This window comes from Centroberyx gerrardi, chromosome 7 (genome assembly GCF_048128805.1).
Source record: "Centroberyx gerrardi isolate f3 chromosome 7, fCenGer3.hap1.cur.20231027, whole genome shotgun sequence".
NCBI classification, from domain to species: domain Eukaryota; kingdom Metazoa; phylum Chordata; class Actinopteri; order Beryciformes; family Berycidae; genus Centroberyx; species Centroberyx gerrardi.
In genome coordinates, this window is record NC_136003.1 from 19,675,738 (window position 1) to 19,698,615 (window position 22,878).

At 42.4% G+C, this 22,878-nt stretch overlaps 2 protein-coding genes across 4 annotated transcripts in view; both read left to right on the top strand.

Annotated features, from left to right (window-relative positions):
- The window catches only part of cyth1a (cytohesin 1a), a 47,375-nt gene extending 44,602 nt beyond the window's left edge, over positions 1 to 2,773 (top strand). For 2 of the 3 annotated variants that reach the window (XM_078284581.1, XM_078284580.1), the window contains exons 10-13: positions 219 to 297; positions 407 to 475; positions 1,327 to 1,481; positions 2,058 to 2,773. In XM_078284581.1, coding sequence (XP_078140707.1) covers positions 219 to 297; positions 407 to 475; positions 1,327 to 1,481; positions 2,058 to 2,136 — 382 coding nt within the window. In that variant the 3' untranslated portion in view covers positions 2,137 to 2,773. The remainder of the gene's footprint in view (positions 1 to 218; positions 298 to 406; positions 476 to 1,326; positions 1,482 to 2,057) is intronic. The other variant, XM_071924259.2, reaches the window with a different exon arrangement.
- A 15,583-nt stretch (positions 2,774 to 18,356) lies between these two features.
- On the top strand, positions 18,357 to 21,591 carry socs3a (suppressor of cytokine signaling 3a). The gene is made up of 2 exons (XM_071924271.2): positions 18,357 to 18,556; positions 19,328 to 21,591. Exon 2 carries the CDS (start codon positions 19,492 to 19,494, stop codon positions 20,119 to 20,121), a length of 630 nt encoding a protein of 209 aa, XP_071780372.1. The 5' UTR covers positions 18,357 to 18,556; positions 19,328 to 19,491; the 3' UTR covers positions 20,122 to 21,591.
- Positions 21,592 to 22,878: the final 1,287 nt, after the last annotated feature.

Genomic DNA, 22,878 nt, shown 5'->3' on the forward strand with positions numbered 1-22,878 from the left:
GTGCTGGATTGGGGCAAATAGCGGGACGCACTGGGGAAGGGAGTCTTCTGGAGCCGTCATCTGTCTGTCTGCCCATACATCTGTCTGCCTGTCTGCTGCTCTGCCCTCCGCTGTCCGGTGCTCATCCCTCTACCTCTCTCTCTCTTGCTCTCTCTCTCTCTCTCTCTCTCTCTCCCCCTCTCCCACTGAGCCTCTCTGACGCTGGGCATTTGCTCCACAGGGGGACGTGTAAAAACCTGGAAGAGGAGATGGTTCATCCTCACAGACAACTGTCTCTACTACTTTGAGTACACAACGGTGAGTACAGCTCCTGACACAATATCAATAATTGTGTTTCTGATATGTAGCGCTATGTTATTTTTCTGTCTTCATCTGCATCGTCTTTGCATATTTTCTTCTCGTGCAGGACAAAGAGCCCAGAGGAATCATCCCGTTGGAGAACCTGAGCATCAGGGAGGTGGAGGATAAGAAGCCTGTAAGAACAGCCCCCTCTGCTGGTTCATTTCTTGACAACACACACTAAGAGCAAGGCTTTTTCAGGGTTTTTTGTTTCAGTACTAAAGGGTTTTTGGACTCACAGCTCACATTCATTTGTCATGGGAGATTGTTGTTTTTTTTTCCTTTTATGTCTCACCACCATAATGTATGTGGGACATTATTTTGTCCTGGTGGTGTCTGTCTGTCTGTCTGTCTGTGTGTAGACAACACAATAACTCAAGTACAATACATGATATTAACTGCATACTTACACCACAGGTTCCCCAATAGAGTAGATGATCTGATTAGATCACCTAATGCACCTTGCTGCATACATTTGCATATTGAGGAAAAACAGATTTTCTTGAAACTACTATAACTCCTTAATGCTTTAAGAAACAGTTCATATTAACACTACCCATGTGTTATGTGAAGACAAGTATGTTGACATTGAAATATTGGCTAATTAATACATTAATTCACTTAATTAAGACCTCATTAGCATAACTGGTTATGTTTAATATATCATGGTGATTATTGCGGGACATTAGGCAGCTCAAGTGCCTCTTGTTTCTTACTTTTTTGTGTTGCTGTTCACTTTGCCGTGTTGCAATTTCATTGACAATCTGCTCTATAATCTGTTTGACAACTGGTTAATATCCTCTTACCCACAATCTGTACTACCCATCTACCCATACCATATGTTCATTAACTCACTTGTAAAGTAGAACCTTACTGAGGAAAGGAAGCAATGAGGTGCTGATACGGTTTGTTAATTTGCGATGAAGACACAGTGTGTTGTCTCCTGCTGACGTTCCCTCTGACCTCCCTCGTCTCCGCTCTCTGTAGAACTGCTTTGAGCTCTTCATTCCTGACAACAAGGACCAGGTGATAAAGGCGTGTAAGACGGAGGCAGACGGACGCGTAGTGGAGGGCAACCACACCTTCTACCGCATCTCCGCCCCCACTACTGAGGAGAAAGACGAATGGATGAACAGCATCAAGTAGGTGTTCTTCCTCTACTTCTTTAATCACTGCCATACAAAAAAAGAAGTATTACTATAGACACTTTGCAATGCAGTGTAATTTTAGAACTTATGTGACGGTAGATACTAAGGCTCGGTATCAGCACTGATCTCCCGATTCAATTCGATTTCAATTCACATTGATTCAATATTGATTCGATTCAATATCAATTCAATTAGGGGTACTTCAGTTACAATACCAATACTGGTTAGATATGAAAGAAATTCTCTGAGAATTAATGCTGTGGACTGTACAAGAACCCTCTATAATATGGTGCATTAATATGGTGCAAATCTACACACATCCACTGAAAAAACGCATAGATTAAAAGATCGATCTCTGGATCTTAAGAATCGATACTGGATTGTCCAAATGAAAATAGCAATTAATCGGACAATCTAGCGTATATTTTTTCCCGGCCCTAGTAAGTACGAGCACAATCATTTGCACGCTTACAAAAACGAGCACTGTATTTTGCCAACGAAGCCTACAGTGGATTGCATTTTGCTTTTGTGTTTTTGTTTCTGACAATTCCTTGGCGTCTGCTCCCACAGAGCCGCCATCAGCCGGGACCCCTTCTACGAGATGCTGGCAGCCAGGAAGAAGAAAGTGTCGTCCATGAAGAGGCACTAGAGCCACTCGGCGCTCCCCACATTGCACTTGACAGACGAGGGGGGACCGGGAATCTGCTCGCCCTGCCGGGGGAGGGGGGCGGTGCGGACGCAGGGGGCCAAGGTCTGACTTAGACCTGTCCAGGGGGTTTCTCTAGGATACATAGCTCTGGCTTTGGGACTCTTACTAGCTATAAAACAGGAAGCATGCTGGGGTTTCTAAATAAGAGTCAGGGCCAAAGCCTCCCCAACCTCCTGTCTGAATGTTCTCTCTCTCCTTCTCTCTCAGCTTTGTGTGTACTTTGTGTGTATGAGGCAGAAAGGGGGGTCTCGCTGTGTCCCCCTTCAATGAGAACCTTTTCCCTCGTGCTTTACCAAACAGAAATCCTCTATACATTACACACACATACAGAACATGCGTACAGTACACTCATGCAGTCTCCCTCGCACACATCGTTTAATCTCAGCAGGTCTGACCGAGTGTGGCACCCCAACCAAAATATTCCTAGCTTTCTGGAAGAAAAGTTAAAAGAGCTTTTCTGGTGTGCTTTAATATGTTTGGGCAATACGTGTCTATTTTTACAGCTTTTACTGTGGATTCCTCTCCGAGTCTTTTTTGTTTGTTTTTGCCTTTTTAAAAATGATCTTGTGATGAAAACTGCGGGGTGGGAGGGGATGGGTGGGGGGGGGGGGGGGTTGGGGGGTAATTTGCCAACTGTTTGTGATTTTGTAGAAAACTGAAAACAAAAGGGTTCTGTCAAAAAAAAAAAAAAAAAAGTTGCCACTCAGGAGATTGTTACAATGTTCTGAAACTTTGTGTCAGGATAGACGCGGGCCCTGTTCACACACGACAGCCATGCGAGGAAATGAAAGCCTTGTTTGTGTCCCGAACTGAACCGTAATTGTAAATGTTTTAACCGCAGTTTGGGACGTGTTACTGCAGTTCAGGCTCTCGTGACTCGTGGTTGTTTGGACGGGGTTTCAGCGTTGGATACGGCTCTCACTGTTCATTTCCTGAAGGTCCTGGAGATGCGTCCCGGGGTTTAGTGTCTCTTGAAGTGACGAGTGTCTGTCACCCTAGGCCTCTGTTCAGGGTCTTGCAGGGGGTCAGGTTGTCTGGGAAACAGCGCTGTCGGCCCCTGTCTCTTTATTTTCTCTCTTCATGCATTTCTCTCTCGCTCTCTGTCTAAAACACACACTCTTTCGATTATTGTATCATACAAAAGGCTATTTAATTATCAGAGAAAGTTACTTTACTGCTACACATTGTCTGCCTGGCACTCTGGATGAAATGTGATGAAAAACGCTGCTGGTTAGCTACAGTAATTCACAAAGATATTCTTTCTCAGTCAAGTTGTGCTTGACCTTTTTCTCCTACCCTAGGCTGCCTCTAAATATACTTTCCCTTTGCAGAGGGTTACCTATTTAACGGTAGAACAAATCACATTTCATTTTCAACCCCCAGCCCAACCTCATTAAGCATACTTTGAAATCGCCGTTTCATTATTTTCGTGTGCTTCAGGCTCTTATGCATAAAGACGTATGACATATTATTGTGGAGGCTTTAAAGCAGTAAATCACCGATGTTGTGATGTTCATTTCAGCTACTCCCAGAAGAGAATGGGCTGTCCCTGTCTCAGGAGCCAAAGTGTGACGTGAAACAATACAAAACTACTTATTGTATCAGGAATGTACTGTACGGTGAACCAAAAGACCCAGGGCGGGGTGGTGGTTTCGTCACACTGAGGGCGCAAATCAGTGACACATCATCTTGTCAAATACAAAGTTGTTTTGCAAAAGCAGAATTGTACGTCGAGGTACTATATTGCAAATGCAGTCTCAGTTGTGCATCAAGCAATTGTCTTTTCTACTCTGTCATCAGTTGTCTCTTGTATCATCAGTGCCTGCTATTCATTACGCTCGCTCCCTTCCTGATTATCTTCCTTTCTGCTCCTCTCAGCGCACTAATCCTAGAGAGATAAGGCAAAATGCAAAACAATCATAATTCTAGACAGTATTGGTTTATTTATCAAAGTTGTATATACTTAAATGTATAGTGGGTATTTGTCTCCATTTTATGTCATTTTTGAGTTCAATATCTTATTAGTTGTGCCATTTTTCTTTATCTTTTTTTTCCCCATGTTTGATTTGAGGTTTCTATCATTGCCCTGTAATCAAGCTGAAATAAAAGACAAATTTGTCACAAATACTGGCTGTGAATCTCTCTTACACGCAGCACAACGGTGACACAAATTGCATGTCAATATAATCTTTGTTGTCAGAGAGTAGTAGTAGTAAATAAGTCCAGCAGGTGGCAGTGTGTGATAAGGACACACTTGAGTCTCTTGGCCCCAGGTAGCTGAGGAACTCTAATGCAAATACAATCTAATGGTAACAATGGTGCAGCGAGGAGGGGAGATTTATGTGCATTTCTGTATAGCTTGTTGATTGAAGTTGAATTACAGTCTTCCCCAATTAATCACTGATTAACTTGTGGCTTTACAGTGAGGCCAGCGTACTGTGTGCCTTGATAGTGAATGCTGCTTCCACTTGGGGGCAGCCTTAAAATTGAATTGTAGCAGCATCACCCCCTCACCCACAGCACACAACTTACGACCACATCCAAAGTTTGCATTACTCAAACCCCAGTCACAAAAAATCTAATCTGTTACTGTTTAAATGCAGCCCGTATTTACAGCACCATAACATTTCATATCTTTTCACAAGCTTGCCTTAAAAGTATTTATGGCACAACAGATGGGGCAACTGGGAAAGGTCGATATTTACAAGTGAATATGTATCATATTAAATGATGCCTGGAAAAGGAATCAATAGAAATGACTTTTCTCAATGGAACGGGCATGCTGGAAACGGCAGGGAATAAACGCTACAATATGGTGTGATGGAAGACATGTTTCACTCAGTCCTCAGCAGGAAGACAGAGAAAACAAGAATCCATTTTGGTAACCCACATACGCATCCTTGGTTCCCCATTAAACTCTTAACACAAGTTCCACAGTTTATCAAGGTTGTTCAGCTTCTGGCAGATGGTATGTACTAAACATTAAACTCTATGACAGAGAGCTAGACTCAGATATTATGGGTGATACGACTTGATGAAAAAATCCCCTTTATTGGTACATCGTGGAGCGACAATACTGCATGACTTGCCCTGGTTGTGCTCCTGCATTACTTTGGAAAAGAATAAATGCCTCATTAAGAAACTACACACAAAACCAGCCATTGTTTTCACTTGCAACATGAATTGGGGATGGACAGTTTGGTAGCAGTGGGGGCCAAAACATTTTTTTGTGGTGACCACAAGGGTCTCAGAGGATGCTGAAGCCAACACATGAAGCTGACTCTTATATGCAATATTTTTGATCTAATGTTGGAACAATATGCACATTTGGTACGAAAACAAGTCTGTTTTTACAACATCTTGTGTATTACAGACACAGGAGACTGCCTTTCATAGCAGTTTGGGTATACCTCTCACTAACACTGAAATGGGGAAATAAATTGTCCTTACACGGAAAATAAAAAAAATATGTTTACTTGCACTTGCCTTTAGGGAACTTGTTTCAATACCAATTGTGTATTGGCAGTAAATGCTAAATTGTGCTGACAGACTTATGCATCGTAGTTGTAGAGTAAGACCTGCAAAAAACCTTAGGTCATGTTCAGCAAATAATAGATAGTACAGTGATATAAGATTTGTGACGACTCTGTCTTGGGATTTGAAGGCCTCAGTTTATGGTAAACTCAAGTAAGAACATAATTATCTAAGAAGAAATAGGCATGGTAAACGGAGAGGATGACTTCCAAAAGCCCTATGACCTGTCAGTTTAAATGAAATATATAAAGCCTATATTTCCAACAAAACCAAATTGGCTAAACATACATACATACATATTTACATACATATTTAATACATACAAATATAATGTAGGTTCTTAAACGTTTTACACACAGAAGTATGACATTTTCCTATGGGCCGTATTTTGGGGATGTAGGTGCAGATCGTTATTGTGAAACTATTTGGTCCAGCTGTGCATCATTGTTACTGGTAAGACATATTTTAGTTTGAAATTTGCAAAACAGCATTCCAACATTGCATCAATACAGTGTGGTATTGAAAATAAATGAGTAAGTGTTTTAGCTTGGACTTATGAGGAACTGAAATGACGAGAAACTGTCCATAATCATCTTCACACAACTGAAGTCGAACAGTTTTTTTTTTACCGCTGGTGTAAAACAAGATGATAATGACGTTCTCGAGAATTACAGACTAGGCCAAGGAGGTGACCTTGACTGATGGGAAATGAGAGGCATGTTGCCACGGCAAGAAAAAACAGAAAAGGGTGGGAAAATGTGCGGTGGTGAGGCAGGAGGGAATTCTTTGTGCTTTTTTACCTTCTACCCTGTTTTTCACTTCTCATATTTCTCACAGCAATGTGGATAAACAGGCGCTTGAAAAGCCAGTGTGCATGTAGGATTCTTTAGTTGTGAGGTTTACGGATATATGCATGAGAAAGGGAATGTGATATAGGAGGGAAAGTCTCATCAGTCATGGCCCAGGCTGAATTAATAGTGCTGTGGGAACAACAGGAGGAGTGGAGGGTGCACATACAGAAAAGAGACTGCTGGAACAAAGAGCCGCTGGTCACGCCCTGCGCTCTGTGCCCCTGAAGGGAGCTGCCGAGCTGAAAAACACAATACATAATATCATCATGGCATAGCATAGCACACCTCACCTTACTGTATTGAACCAAGCTGAACATACCAGACCACACTATACAGTCATGCTCTCATGTCGGGCCTGTTTGGTGATGTGCCTGCTCTGTGGTTATGCTGATGAAGGGGAAAGGCCTGGGCCTGCAGCAGCTCTCATAGGCCCAGCAGCGGGATCCTCCGTCTCCTCCTCTAAGTGGAGACATGTGAGACCAGTCAGGCTCCAATTAGGCCCAGACCGTTTCCCAGAAGCGGCGGAGGCCTCCCCCTGCCTCGCGGCCCACCACGACGGGGAGAAGGGCGCACCCCACGGTGCCCGGGCCTGACCTCAGCTGGCATGAGAAAGGCCTTGCTTGTAGGGAACGCACTGCGTCCCCTCCCACCATGACAGGAGCCCAGACAAAGAATCTTAGACACAAAGAGGCGCACACACACACACACACGCTCTCTCACGCAAGCATGCATACAAACACGACAAACGCAATACAGTCTGGTAGACATTCTCATGCAAGCCAATTCACAGCTGCATAGAATTTGCTTTAACAGGTCTCTCAGTTTTCAGCTGTAAATACTATTACCAAGTTGAGAAATGCGCGAGGGAGCTTTGAAGTTGATGTCTGTTGGAGTCCGTCTTCTTGTGCAACAAGACAGACAGACAGACTGTCAAGGCAGATTCTGAAAACAGCATCCCGTCGCGTATCAGATCTCCAGTAACACCGCTGTGATGATCACGCTAATAAAACAACCACATCACACACAGACAGGCTGGAGCCCATCACAGCTCTTACTCACCATGTAATACAGGAAAACTCAGCATTGCATAGCATGACAATGAGCAATACCATGCTCATTTTACAGCGTTTTTAGGTCTATGTAAGTGACAAGTGGCGCTGTGTTGACAGACATTTTGTTGTCTTACAGGAAGGATGCTGTTGAATCCTGTTCAAATCTCTACAGGAATCCTTCTGCTCCACTGAGGGACACTAAATTCATCCTCAGGGCAGGATTTCTGAGAAAGGGAGTTAAAGAGCAGCCACAACAAAGTCTCTCCCTCCCCCGCTCCCCCTCCACCTCACTCTCTCTTTCTCCCTCTCTCTCTCTCTCTCTCTCTCTCTGGCTCTCTGTCCGACACGCATATACACACAATATACACAGCACATCACAATACACTAAGCATCGTGTGTGAGCCAGTTGTTGAGAGTGCAGACACGACACTAATGAGACAAACACCAGAAGACAAATGCAATGTAACACCTTGGTTTGTGTTCAGTGCAGGAGAATGAAACAAGCGTTGCATTGTCATGGAATATTCAGAATGATTTACAGAGTTAACTGCATTTCACCTGTAATTGAGTGTTTTCCCATAAACTTGCAGTTATGCAGCCTTGAATTTGCCTGTATAACAATACAATAATCTCTTTGGTTCAGGTAAATAATTGAACATTGGATAGCAACTGAATCTATGGGCTTGTAATGGCCTGAAGGACGTAAGTCATTTTATTCTTAATTTGAAACTTTGATTATCATGAAATCATTACAATGACTGACCAGTTGTGCCATGCCTGTTTGGATTTGATATGTTTAATGAATTGATCAGTTCAGGCATATATTTGGCACAAGATTCCTAATCTATTATCTCAGTTTCGGTTAGATGATGGGTGAATGAGTTTTCTTCTAACAAAAGTCATTACTTTCCCGAAGTACTAGAACTCTTTTCCTGTTAAAACCTCATGATGTCTTGTAGCTCACACACTGACCTAGATAACAGCATTAAGGAAATACACAGGTTGTATAAGCATGCTACACACTGCCTGGCTGGCCGCCAGGTTAAATGATATCTTTGCCCCAGCAGATAAAATCCTTAAAACTAACAAAAGAAACTGGAATATTCTTAGAGCTATAACCCAGTTACAGACAATAAACACAAAGTTCTTTGGTCCTGAGTAGCTTATAATAGATAAATGATTCAACCAATAAAAAGCTGCAGTTACTGGTATTCTTGGATGACGACTGAGAAATGATGTAACCATCTTATCATACGTCTTTGCAAGTATCCGTTCCTGAATCTAATATATATACGGAATTACATTGAACTGAATTGAATTGAACTGATAAATAGACACCATTGTCTGGGTCCTACTTCAATTAGGTTTACCAGGAAAGGGAATCAACATTTTCTTTTATTTTGCTACTAAGGAGCTTGCTGAAATGCAGAATGACTTGCTCCTTTGAAAGCCTGTGTGAACAAGACAGAAGGTTCACAGTTGTTTGTCCCAGAGGGATAATGTGAGTGTGGGATTTTCTGCACATTCATTGTGGGTGGTTCCCATTCTGGGAAAGCACTCAGTAGTTTTAATGTGGTGTGAAAAAAGTACATATTTCTTTTGTGATTTTAAGGTTTATCTCGTGTCTTCATAGAGCTTATATTCATTGTAGACTATAGCTTATTGTGTAGCTTGATAACAATGAAATTGTGTCAACACAGCATATCAGTAGTCCCAGATGGGAACCGCTGGCAGCGGGACAAGCGGGAGCGATTTCTGGAAGAGGCAGATTGTTTGTTTACATGCAGGTTGAAGATCGGGACAGACTGTACCCTCCTTCCAAGAGTTCTAGCTAAGACCGGGAAAAGACAGAAAAGGAGGCCGTGGTTTGGAGCGGCTCCAGAAGAATTTCCTGTCTGCAGGGAGTGCCCAGTAAGAAGGGGACAAAAGGAAATGCCTTGGAGAGAGAGGGGCCTCAGTGCTCTCCTCTGATCTCTGATCCAGGACCAGCTCACTGCAGCCGTGTAGAGCCGGGGCGCTCAACCTCGGAGCTGATGGTTTTGGGGGGGTGCGCAAGATGATTCATGCAATGTGAAAAAATAAAAAAAGACTGTATGCATATTATTATATCTTTGATCTTTGTGATAAATGCCTGTTTTCTTGGAAAATAATGGATATTTGCAGACTTTAGGGGTCAGGAGCAGGCATTAATTTTGGTTCAGGGGGTTATGGGCCCCAAAAAGTTTGAAAGTCACTATTGTAGAGAACTCCCATAGAGTTTCTCTGTGAGAAATGCACAATCAGAATACACATCTGACAGATGTAGGAGAGGCACTGCATGAGAGCGTACTGTCCAACCAGGCACAGACAGGACCCCTCTCTGTTCGGCCTCTCTGGGACACTGGCTTGCTGTTTTCAGAGATCGCGGACCTCAAAGTGTAGGAGGTGTAGATCTACAATGGAGGTTCCAGAGAAAAATGGAATCATTGCATCCATTTTTCTGCATAACAACCACGCAAAGAGAAAGAGGAAGAGAATAGAGCTGTAAGGGAAGGAGAAATCTATAGATACTGACCAATAATGTGTCTGCAATTTCTCTGAGGAGCTATCTAAAACACTGAAACACACACACTCACAGACAAAAGATGAAAGAGCGCTGCTGCAATTCCCTCCCAAGCAACAGGAACACACACCTGCACCAACAACAATAAGCTCTATTCAAAAGGCCGCCAATGGCTCATGGTTAGTTTATAGTCCTCTGATACACCGTCATTGTGTCTGCCATCATTTCGTGCATGGTCATCTAAACATAGTCATACACATATGGAATCATTTACTGATAGAGGGGATAACTGGCATCAAAGCTTTCCCCTGGATGACTGATGCATCCTGGGTAGTATCCTCAAACATCTGTGACATGAGTCAGGCCAATGTGGGGCATGTAAGAAAAGGCGGCTTATCAATGGATGATGAGCATTGAAGGTCTGGTTCTCCTAGAATTACAGGGCGTCTTCCAGGTAAATTCTCCCTGAATAATTGCGACATCCCTGTCCTCCACCAGGCAGTTATCACTGGCTGCTGGCAGCAGCCTTATCTGTACAGCAACAACAGCACCGGTGTGTGAACCTTGCACGTACGCACTAAATCCATCCGGAAATGTCAGACACTGCTTACTGGCACCGCTCAGGATCAGGTTACTACTACTGTGTTATAGAGGGTGTGTGTGTGTGTTTGGGCGTGCAGGTTTGTGTGTGCATGTGCATGTGTTTGTAGATGCATGTGGATAGCCTGGATACTTTTTCCCGTTTGCACATTTATTTTATTTATTTATTTATATAGCACCTTTAAAAACAGAGTTTACAAAGTGCTTTGACAGACAAAATAAAAGCAGAATACTCAAATTATTAATTTAAAAGGAAATAAAACAATAATACACAGGGATTAAATTCATAGGAGGACAGAGGTGGAAAAGAGCAAACATTCAAGTAAATAATGGTATAATCGTAGGATGAAAACCAAAATAAATAAAATAATAGAACAAAAGTAAGATAAAATTAAGATAGAGTTAAGATAAAAGATAAAAGACGTAAAAAGACAATAGAAAGACAATAAAAAGCTGATAAAAGATAAAGAGACGATAAAAAGACGACATCACATAAAAGCAAGTTTATAAAAATGGGTTTTAAGAAGTGATTTAAAAGAAGTCACTGATTCTGCTAGCCTTATCTCCTCAGGCAGGTCGTTCCAAAGCCGAGGGGCCCTGATGGAAAAGGCACGGTCACCTTTAGTTTAGACTTTGGAACAGCCAGAAGGGCCCCGCCTGAGGATCTAAGGCTGCGCACCGGCTTATATGGGGTCAACATATCTGTTACGTAGCTTGGAGACAGACCCAAATGTGCTTTAAAAGTGATCAGTAAAATCTTAAAATCGATTCTAAACCGAACAGGGAGCCAATGGAGAGAAGCCAGGATTGGGGTGATGTGAAATCGTCTGTTAGAACCAGTAAGAAGCCGAGCTGCTGTGTTCTGAACTAGTTGGAGGCGAGAGAGTGACTTTTGGTTGATGCCAGAAAGGAGGGAGTTACAGTAGTCGAGTCGTGAGAAGATTAGGGCGTGGATTACTTTTTCCAGGTCGCTGTGTGATAGTATTGGTTTGATTCTGGAGATGGTTCTCAGTTGAAGGAAGCAGGACTGGACAATTTTTTTAATTTGTGGTTCGAAGTTTAGGTCAAATCGGTACTCCCAAGTTTCTGGCAATGGGCTTCACATTTGTGGACAGAGGACCAAGGCCACTCTCAATATGACTAATAGAATTTGGGGGAGTGAACAATATGGCATATGAATACTCTTTGTGCTTGTGAGTGAATGTGTGTGTGTGCATGCACACTTACTGTAGGTGTGTGTATGTTTGTGTGCACACACACACTTGCATGTGTATGTGTTTGGGTGCACGCGCTCTTGCGTGAGCACGTTTATACAAAGTATATTATCAGCCTCTCTTAGCCAAACTGCTATTACAGTGCAGACATATTATTTACCATCTGCCCCATGACATCAGCCAGCTATTTCTGGGATTTGTGGGAATCAAAGTCCATTTTGAAGATCCTGATTATGTCATTGGCTCCTTTGTCTCCAAGCATTTGATACTGATAAACGGACGGTGGCGGCAGTGGCAGGCAAGCCGAGATAGGTGGGCAGGGTCAGATCAATCATATTATCTGCCATGATGCAATCAGAATATCTGATGCAGCAGTTGATCATGATCTGGCCACTGTCCTTTTCTGTAAACTTAGCAGATGTGCATTCTCCAGACGCAATTCAGAATAATGGACCCTCATGGTGGTATGACCTCACACGCTATATTTCTGCGGTGAAAGCGACGATTTCAAAGATGGAGAAAGGGATAGACTGTAAACCTGGACATTTCTCCTCCATTAAGTTTATTACTTTGCCTCCAGTTAACCTCTGACTCATGTTTTGTTAATTATATTAAAAGTGAAAAGTCTCTGTGATTTTTTAGAACTTCTGCAATCGTCTGATAAGATGATTTCATACCTTAATAATTTTCTAACCTTTTATGGGCTGTCTGCTCTGAGGTGATAAGTCTGTAATCCCCTATCATAAAAGAGAGAGACTGAGCTGTGGATCAGCTGAGATACAGCCTACAAACTCAAATACCTCATACTAGTATGTCTTAGTATTTGTAGAAACATTCAGTAGTGAAAGCACACCTGAATGTCACAGTGCCTTTATTTTGGAACAACAACTTTCCAGTAAATGTTAAGGTGTCAGGTGCCTAGCAACCACATGCACATTGTGGCATAAACTGGAAAACCATGACACACTGGAAGCCAGGCCTAAATGACGTTTGTGACATTAAACTGCTTCCTCAACACCGTGACTGTGCAATCGAGCTGACAGATTCACATGTTGTGACAGTGTGTGAGAGAAGTTTCCTTTGTCCATTTTCTCAAGCAAGCGTGAAATGTCAAAATGGGTATTGCCACACTGTGTCAGCTGTATGTGATTTAGAAATAAATGTTTTGAAATTCCAGTGCTGGTCACTTGAGAGGTTGGCCTCAATAATAACCCCAGAGAAGCTCCCAGCTCATTGTCACATGGCTAAAATGAAACATCATTGTTCCCTGTTGGTAAATGGCCCACATGCTCTCCCAGTATTATACCGTATCACAATAGCACTCTCCATTCCTCTTATTGTGTCACTGGCTTATACCAGGAACATAAAATCTAACAAAAGGAAACAACTGCGGGAAGTCACCCATCGCCGAAAAGCCTAAAGCAAACAAGTTTCTCCTGGCTCTCCTGTTGGCACATCAAAAGGCTTTTCCCCACACCACAAACAGCTACTTTCTTCTTAACCTTGAGAACGACAGAATTGGCACTGGCCCTGTCAATAGACCAGTCGTGTGGGATGATTTAAATATTGGAGCTATGCCTGTAGTTAAAAACTGTGCCGGTCAATTGCTGGCAGGGAAAACACCAAACAATGCCAGAAACTATGTCACAAAACAAAGAGATCAAATAATCGCTGCAGCATTCTTGTCACTTAAAATATGCTACTGACAAAAATCCACACCTGTCTGGAGACACATTTTTGAGATGTGAAATCTAGTCAGTCTATGTGTCTGTTGGATTAAAAGATAAACAAATAAACAAACAAACAAGCAAACAAACAAATAGCCTACATAAATATATAAACAAATAAATAAATAAATAAATAAATAAAAGGGGGCTGATTCAAACTTGGGTAGTTTAAACTCTCTCACAAAAAAGTAGGAAATATTTACCTGTATAAAAGTGAACCTGAAAAGAGAATTTTGTAGCAATTCCCAGAGAAGAAAACAAAATAAAGTCGTTGTGGATGGCATTGTGAGTGTGAATGATAAGAACAAGTTAATGTCTCCGCCTGCAGATCTTGGCTGTTGCCAACAGGCAGCTGTAACAGTGATGATACCCGAGGCCATAAATAGACTTCATGTGATATGGAGGAAGGAATGCTAAGTGGTGCATGTGCCTGGCATGCTACGCTGGATTGCATTGCTAACTTTCACACTCAACACATTTTTGGATCACCTAGTGCCAATTATGCGAGCCAGCCAACACAAGTGGGCCTGCCCCCCCAATTCAGAAGCAGAAACACCCGTCTCTTGTGCAGGTGAAAACTCTCTCCCTTCTCCCGTAACAGTGGAGGAGATTTATTCACTCCCCCTCCATATTCCAGATAAAGGACCATGCACTGGCATTAGCAGTGTATGATATATTCTGCAATAAATGATTCAGGAAAAGGGTTGAATGTCAAGATTAAAATGATACTCAGTGGTATCATTTTTTGTTTTTGCATGATACAACATTAAAATGATGAATTACAACAATAGGATCTCAACTTTTCTCCAAGTTTAGAGGTACTTACATTGTAGAAAGTAATTGCATACAGTCTGATTCTGTGTGAGCTTGTCATTTGAGGCCATTTCAAGTTTGTTTTTGTTTTGTTTTTTTGTCTTCTGGTTTTTACTACTATGTTTTTCCCACTAACTACAGTACTCACTTGATACTTACCATCATTTCCTCTATGAAGAGGAAAATGAGAGAGAAATAATAGTGGGATAAACTGTTCTTCCCTGTACATTTACAGTAATAAGACTTTAGACTTACGTAATCAACCTGAAGGGAAAAGCATCTCTGACAGCCGTGAACAAAATGTTCTTGAAAAAAATCTTGGCCTTACTCCATATCTTAAGACATAGTGACACACACTACCTGCACTGTAGTGCACTGTGTACTTTTTAATATTTTTCTTTTTGCTTGAACAGAGTTGGAGTTTGTGAATATTCACTTGCTGTCTTTGAAGAATGAAAAAAAACAATGTTGATATTATGGTGTGTTGGTGCGTTTTTTTCTGTGGTGGCATAATTCTCATACTTCTCAGAAATGCACAAAGGAAGACATTGACAGCAACCCAGAGAGAGAGAGAGAGAGAGAGAGAGAGAGAGAGAAAGAGAGAGAGAGAGAGAGAGAGAGAGAGAGAGAGTTACCAGGAAATTATTACTGGATGATTGGTAATCACACAGAGTGGTCTTGCCCAACCAACAAGGAAGTCATGCAGTCATACAGTGATGAATGGGGGAATATGTGCATCACGCTCTATTGCAGGCTAAATGTGACTTCACAAAATTACAATGTACTGGTTTCCTCTGATCTTACCCTGGAATTACGCATTCCTATTATGCATCGGGACACCTTACAGTACAGGATATGAAAAACTCAACCAGTAGAGGCTTACAGAGACTCACAGAGACTCGTTACTCAGGAAGTGAAGCTACAGTACACAGTGGTGATTCTGTGTTAACAGGAATTACATTGATAAGCAATCTGTGGTGCCAGGAACCTTTCTGAATCTCTCAGATCACCACCAGCTACTAGTGACAGCAGCACCACAATATTGTACCTGTCATTCTGATTCATATGATATACAGTACTGAGTTTCCATCTCAGAGCAACAACAGTGTTTACTCTTACAACTTCTCTTCTTTTCTTTTTTTTTTAACATACAGTATAATTTAAAGGTTTCACCAGGAAGTAAGATTAAAATTAAGAAATAAAAGGTTTAAGTTTTCCTCATGGATGCCCCCACCACCTCCATACTCCATAATGGGAGAAGACATTCGATAAATAACATTATTTGCTCAGATGTTGTACACTCAACCTGAATTCGGGGCTCGCTGTATTCAGCTGTACAAACAATAAGCGGCGCCTTTGTAATTGCTAAGACCACAAATAATCTCATAAAATTGGCAAAACACACAAAGCTCTTTAAAAGATCTCGCTGCTCGGTCAAATATTGCTAAACCAACGAACTCAAAAATATTTTGTTGAATAACATTCTTGTGCTTTTCGCTCCTCTTTTCAATAGAGAATTCTGCCTTTTTCCCTCTTTTCCCCCCTATGCCCAGTCGGCTTACGGGAACCATGAGCTAGAGTAAATTTCTGAGTCAGTGTGGGAAAACCTAAACAGCTGCCTTTTCCACTGAGCAGCCTCAGACCACCAAACTGCTGCGCAAGACCTGGTCTCATCCTCCAACACAGGACAGATTCATTCACTTTTACGTGGGAATGAATTTTTGTGAATTTACATTTATTCACTTAATGCGCCACACTTGGAAAGATAGATAAAGATATGGAAAGATATTAAATTACAGTAAATAGAGCCTGGATACAAGCACAGAAATATTAATAAGAAGACAAAATGTGTTAGGGTTTTCTACTGATGTACTGTAAACCTACTAGAAATAAAAGACACACACGGACACACACACACACACACGCACACACAGAGAAAGAGAGCCAAGTAATTTCTGCCAAGCCTCACACCCTGTGCCTCAGATGTTTGTCCAGAGGCCCACAGCGGACTACAACAACAAAGAATAATAGGAAGCTTTCTCAGATCCAGGTCATTTGGTTTGTCAGCAGGCCTGACTGACCAGCCATTTGAGGGTTGACCTCTGGTTAAGTACACACTGTCTTTGAATTTTTTTTTTTTTTTTTTTCAAGTCTTGATGTCTAGCAGCAGTTAGGTCTCCTCTCGATGTCTTCCTCCTTGCTGCCCTTAAATATAGCGATTAAACATTTAAAAGGTCTCTCCCTCCCCCTCCATCACAGAAAGCACTCTAGCTGGGAAATGACAGTGCTGCAGAGAGTAATTGTTTATCCAAATAAAAGTATTTAAAATGCTGTAATGATGCCTGTGGTTTCTATGGATACACAATGTGCTAAGACACTGTGCTATGTGGGAGTTTCTCTTTCCCACTCGAGCCAACTCACTGCTCCTTCCCTCCCATTCACTTCCATGACGGTCCCAGGAGGGATCATTAGGACGCTGAGGACGTGGCTCACAATGATGACGCAATAGATTTTCTGGAAACAAGTGAACTGTCATAGGGTTATCCTAGTGCTCCCCTACCCCCAGATGGGGGTAGGGGAATCAGACTGTGCTGGTGGTCTGAATCAGACAACACCTGACTCACCTCTGTGGACACAGCTGGGCATTTACCAAAGAGCCCATCAGGCTGTGTGGCGTCAATCCCCTTCCCCTCCCTGTCCCAGCCGAGGTTTGGTAAAACTAACACCAAAACAGACACGCTGTACCCTTCTGATGTGATGGGGCTGCTGCTGTTGTTTCTGCTGTTCAGCCGCACCTTGGGTTTTCACTTACTGGGGTTTGCATCCTAAAAGACCGATGAGTAAACCAGGGCAAGGTCTGACACGACTGCTTAGCCTGGAGTTAATCTGCACCAACCACCTGAGGCTCACAGCGGTCATAGCTGAGTCAGCAGGGGGAAGGGAGATGTTTGTGTAATGCTCTCACCCCCCCCACCCCCCCACCCCCAAATAAAAAAATGTATATACTACAAAAAAATGATCTTGTCTACTAATAATACAACATATAGATATTTAAATATTCAATGAGATGCTAACATACTGTATTTGGGAAGAGACACCTTCCTCGTTTTATAACCCCTTTCTTTTAAATGGAACTTAGGGTAATAACTAGAATGTCAGGAACTTTGAAACACTCATAAAATATGATCATAACCATTGCAGGGTGCCTGTTGTAAAAAAAAAGACATAAACCTCCACAGCAATGGGAAGTACTATCCTGGCTTTGGCCACCAGCTGTTGCTTATGAAAAAAAATAAAAAAATAAAAATGTTTTTATGTCCCAGTTGTGAAGCCAAAAATACTGGCGCCCTCTATAGGGAACTGAGCAGAGCTGCTATTATACTGTAAGCGCTCCTGTGGAAGGCATTACACTAAGAGTCTCAACAATGAAGAAAATATCACATAACCTCACAGTTAATGGTAAAGTTGAACTCAAGAAAAAAAGATTTGCATCAGGTGATTTTCTCCATCTGTAGCTGATTCTAAAACTATACTCTATTCTGATGAAAGTTTATTCAAAAGGATTATTATAATGTGATTATTAAATGCATCTTTATATCACTATGGAGATAAAGGCTACTAAAGGAAAACTTGCTGCTTGGAACTCTCTCCATAACTTCATTTTGGAGGAATAGCAGGGGGAGGGGACTTCTCATACCAGGAATCCTTAAAAAAAAAAAAAAAAAAAAAGCTTCCTGTCAATCTGCCAAAAGAGGCCTTTACTGGAAGGGGGGAGGAGCGATCTGCTGCCGACACATATGAACGCTACTCGGTAGCAACCACTTCACTAACAAGCAACAGAGCAACGCGGCAGCACGGCTTGTAGCACACCGAGGAAACAAGTCACAACTCTCAAGTGCATAGCCGAGAATACCTTGAAATACATTTGTTTCATCCCGACAGACGCTGGACCGCTGTGAACTACATTAACCAGCGACTGAAACACTTGGATATAATTTAAAGTTGCAAGTTTGGAGAAACAGTGAAGGTGAGGATCGCTTTTATGTCACATTCTTATTTAAATGTATTTTAATTTTAAAGTAAATAAGTAGTTTCATGAGTGGGTTTTTTTTCTAAATGAGTAAATTTGTACAGTGGAACCGGTCATAATATGTAGCCTACATTGCGCAATCGGGATTACGTTGTCTTTACTGGAACTGACCGTGGTGCCTGATTCCCGAGGGCAGATAAAAAAAAAAAAAAAAGTTTCCAAGTTTCCCCAACATTGCTAGAACTTAAATGTAAATATTTTACTGAGCTTTGATCTCTGGATTAGTTAAAAAGAAAAGCAAACCAAAAAAAAAAAAAGACGTGAAAAATGTAAAACCACTCCAGTGTGTTGCCAGTAAGAGAACTGTCTTGGAGTGGAGTCGCTCCAGCTGGGTCATCTCTTGTTTCTAGAGGACAAAAAAAAAAAAAAAAAAACAGTCAGGGCACTCTGGGGCAATTTCCCCAATATAACCAGAGAGCTTTTTTAGAAACATGATTCATTTCCACATTTGGAATAACCAAAGCATAATCTTTCCCCAAGAGCTGCATGGGTCGAACAGTAGCCTATCACATTACTCCTCACCCTATCACTATAAATAAATCAGATCTGGACTATCATATCGGCGTGTAATTAAAACATGGACAGAATAAATTGTAACAGTCTTTCTAATGGCTATTACAGTATGTTGATCAGTGCTACATGTTAAAGTTTAAATCCTATGCTCACAATGTTCAGCTGCTCTAATTCACTTCTCTGTCATCTCCTCAGGTGTTTCATTTCCAGACGCACTGACAGCTGACCTAGAAGCAGCTGTCCTCGTCTTGCCCTCCCCCTCCTGGGAGCTGTTAACCTCTGGTTGACCCCACCTCCTCTTCTCTTGTCTGTGTGGTGCTCAGCGCTCACCAGGCAGCCTAGAGTGCGGGCACAGCGCCATGGTAACTCACAGCAAGTTTAACTCCGCAATGAGCAGCAGCCCCTTCGACGCCAGCATGCGGCTGTCTCACCGTTACAAGACCTTCACCAAGTCGCAGTACCAGATGGTGCTCGCCACGGCCCACAAGCTCCAGGAGAGCGGCTTCTACTGGGGCCCCATCAATGGCAAAGAGGCCAACGCCATGCTGGCGTCCGAGTCCACCGGCACCTTCCTCGTCCGGGACAGCTCGGACAACCGGCACCTGTTCACCCTCAGTGTCAAGACGGCGTCGGGCACCAAGAACCTGCGTATCCAGTGCGACTCGGGCTCTTTCTTTCTGCAAACGGAGCCCAAGAGCATTCAGTCCGTCCCCCACTTTGACTGTGTCCTCAAGCTGGTGCATTACTACATGCCCCAGAGCAAAGCGGCGCTGTCGGTGGGGAACACGCGCAGCGGAAATATCTACTACATTTACTCCGGAGGGGAGAAGATCCCTCTGGAGCTCATAAAGCCACTCTCCTCCAGCCTGTCCACCCTGCAGCACCTGTGCAGGAAAACGGTTAACGGACACCTGGACATATCTACCAAGAGAGACCAACTTCCACATCCTCTCAAGGAGTTCCTCCAGGAGTACGACGCTCCTATCTAGAAGCTCGGGACGGACTGATGCTCTCGAAGGGCAGAGACTTAACAGTGTAATGAAGAAACTTCCTAGCAGGTGGGAAGACAATCTGCCAGCAGTGTCGGTGTCTGTGGAGTAAAGATGGAGCAGGACAAGCTGGCAGAGTCACAGAGGAGGCTTGATCTGTATGTCAAGCGGAAGCCCAGGACTGAGCTTGTCAGAAGGAGCAGTTTTGTACTGATGAGGCTGTGGATAGTCCTCAAAGAAAAGTGGGCATCAATCTCTCCGGTTCCACATTTCAGGAAGAGCCTCCAGATTGAGGACTAACTCGCCGAGAGGGCCAACAGAAAGCTGCTATAGATTGGTGTGAAAGAGAGCCAACAACGCCACCATCCTCCTAAAGCCTCACTGTGTGACGGAGAACTTACTGAAAACTTAAGTGAGGCTCACAGTCGGCCGTCTAGACTCTGATGACGCACGAGTTCCCCCCCCACTGCTGCTAACCATGGTGCTGTGGGACTGTCAAGCACACACATCAGCCTCAGAAAATTATTCATCCATTAAAGCTGGGCCGGCTTTTATGACTGGACCGGCTTTTGCTGACATTGGATGATAGTCATAGACACAATCGACCCTGATCCTGGATGTATTAGACACGTCGGCCCAGCATTCCCTCTTGCGATCCTTCTGAGATTTCTGACCAGGCATACGCTGGAAACTCACAGACGAACAGGAATCCAGATTACAAATGAGTGGACATTGATGGCCTTGTAGTTGTGTGTGTGTGTGTGTGTATGTGTGTGTGCATATTTGCGCCCACCATGAGAGGAAAAGGCTGAACTTTTTATCCGAATGTTACTGAAGTTAAAACAAAGAGCATCAATACCAAATGGGGACCTTTTTAGACAAGAAAATGTGGAGAGGAGATATGTTTGTGATAGTTTGTTCATTTGAAGGGTTTATGCCAAACTTGCCTGAACTAGACAACAGTTTGTTGGTAGAACAACATGACTGAATCCAACAGGATCTTACTTGAGAGAACAATATCACTGCTTCAAAGTTCTAGATCTAAAGATATAGATCCTGACACATCCTAAGAGTCACTTTTGTATGCCTTCAGTAGTGAGGAAATATACCCATATAAATGTGGTAGTTTTTGTGGCACAGGCAGGATACTCATTGCTTGCAACTGAATGTATTAAATATGAGAATCTCTCTTCCCCTAATAAGGAGAAGAATCCAGATTTGTCTTATTTTACCTTCTTTCCTTAAAACAAGACAATGTTTACATTAGCGAAGATGAAATGGCAAATCTGTTTTTTCCCTGTCTTTTATAAAGATGTACTAACTTTGCCAGCCAAACCACTGGCTGTGGATGCTTGAAGATATTTGAGAAGTTAGACGAAGCAAGCAGACTGATACAACTTTGCACATATTTATATTTCTATGAACATTTCAGTAATTTATAATAAAGAGCACTATTTTTGTATGAAAGAAGTTCTTGTTGTTTGACTCATTTTGTGATGATTAAAACATTATTCACACATGAAGGTAAAAATCAAAGGGTTATTCGGGGTAAGATCGTCCACATCAGAGGTTCTCCGAATTCTTTCTCTTGGGGTCTCCTACTCACTGATTGAAATTGCAGATGCGGCCTGCACATTACATGCATGCATCTTCAAATAATTAATGGTTACGTAAAATTTGCTTTAGTTATTCTGCTACAGATATCAGACACAAGTTCTCAGTCTCTCTTTATCATGATTCCCTCTCTTCAAATTCTCTGCGCCACCTCTTGCCTTGGCCCCAGACTGGAAACCTCTGCTGTACATGATAATGCATTCTCATAAGAGATATCCTGAATTTCACTGAAACACAAAAATGTTTATTATCATATCAAGAGCTTTGAAGTTGCTGTCTTTGAAAGGACAGCTTCTATTATAAGAGACTAAGCTTAGCTTCCAAACAGCTACGCAGCATCTCATTCTCAGTGTCTGAGCTGGTCACATGTCCTCGCCTCTTAACCAGAGGAGTTATGCAGCTACTTCCGACGAAATACACCAGAACTGCCAAATGCACTCAGTCACACTTTTAACCAATGTTCTGGAGAAATAGGAGGCGCCTATTTATGGCCGGCTTGACTCACTGGATGCTCTTTGGGATTTAGTGTGAATGGCTTTAATAAACACTAACGTGATACACCCATGCTGAAACACACACGCACACACTTTCAGACCTGTAAATATGCCAGTCCCTTCACCTCAACCCACAGGACTTCAGACAAAGACATGACACGTTGTGTTTACTGTAGTACTGTACATACCTAGCAATCAAGATGGGTGCTCCCAACTCTTTGAACAATGCATTCTTAAACTCCATGCACCACTACATGCAAGTCACATGCTGTCTAGTCAGCTCCTGAGACAGCAGCATGAAGCCTGACTTCAGTCTTAACAAAAGGAATATATCTTTAAAGCACAGATCCTTCGTAAATAGTTAAATAACAAGCATAGAGAGACTTGCATAAGAACGGACGTCTTTCTCTCTAAACAGCTGCACTATGAATTGTGGGACATTTTTGTTCTGCAATGTGAGTTATTGTTGTCCATTTTTAGAACAAAAGTGACATCCTGTGTTCCATGGCCCTCTTTCCTCTGTAAAGGTTGACTGGTCTTCACCTGTATGTGTATGTGATGTGTGTGTGTGTGTGTGTGTGTGTGTGTGTGTGTGTGTGTGTGTGTATGTGTGTGTGTGTGTGTGGTTTTGTTTTCATGTTCTCCTGCA

What these genes read in the sequence shown, in the direction of transcription:
- socs3a (XM_071924271.2), top strand. Translation starts at nt 19,492, where the DNA reads ATGGTAACTCACAGCAAGTTTAACTCCGCAATGAGCAGCAGCCCCTTC.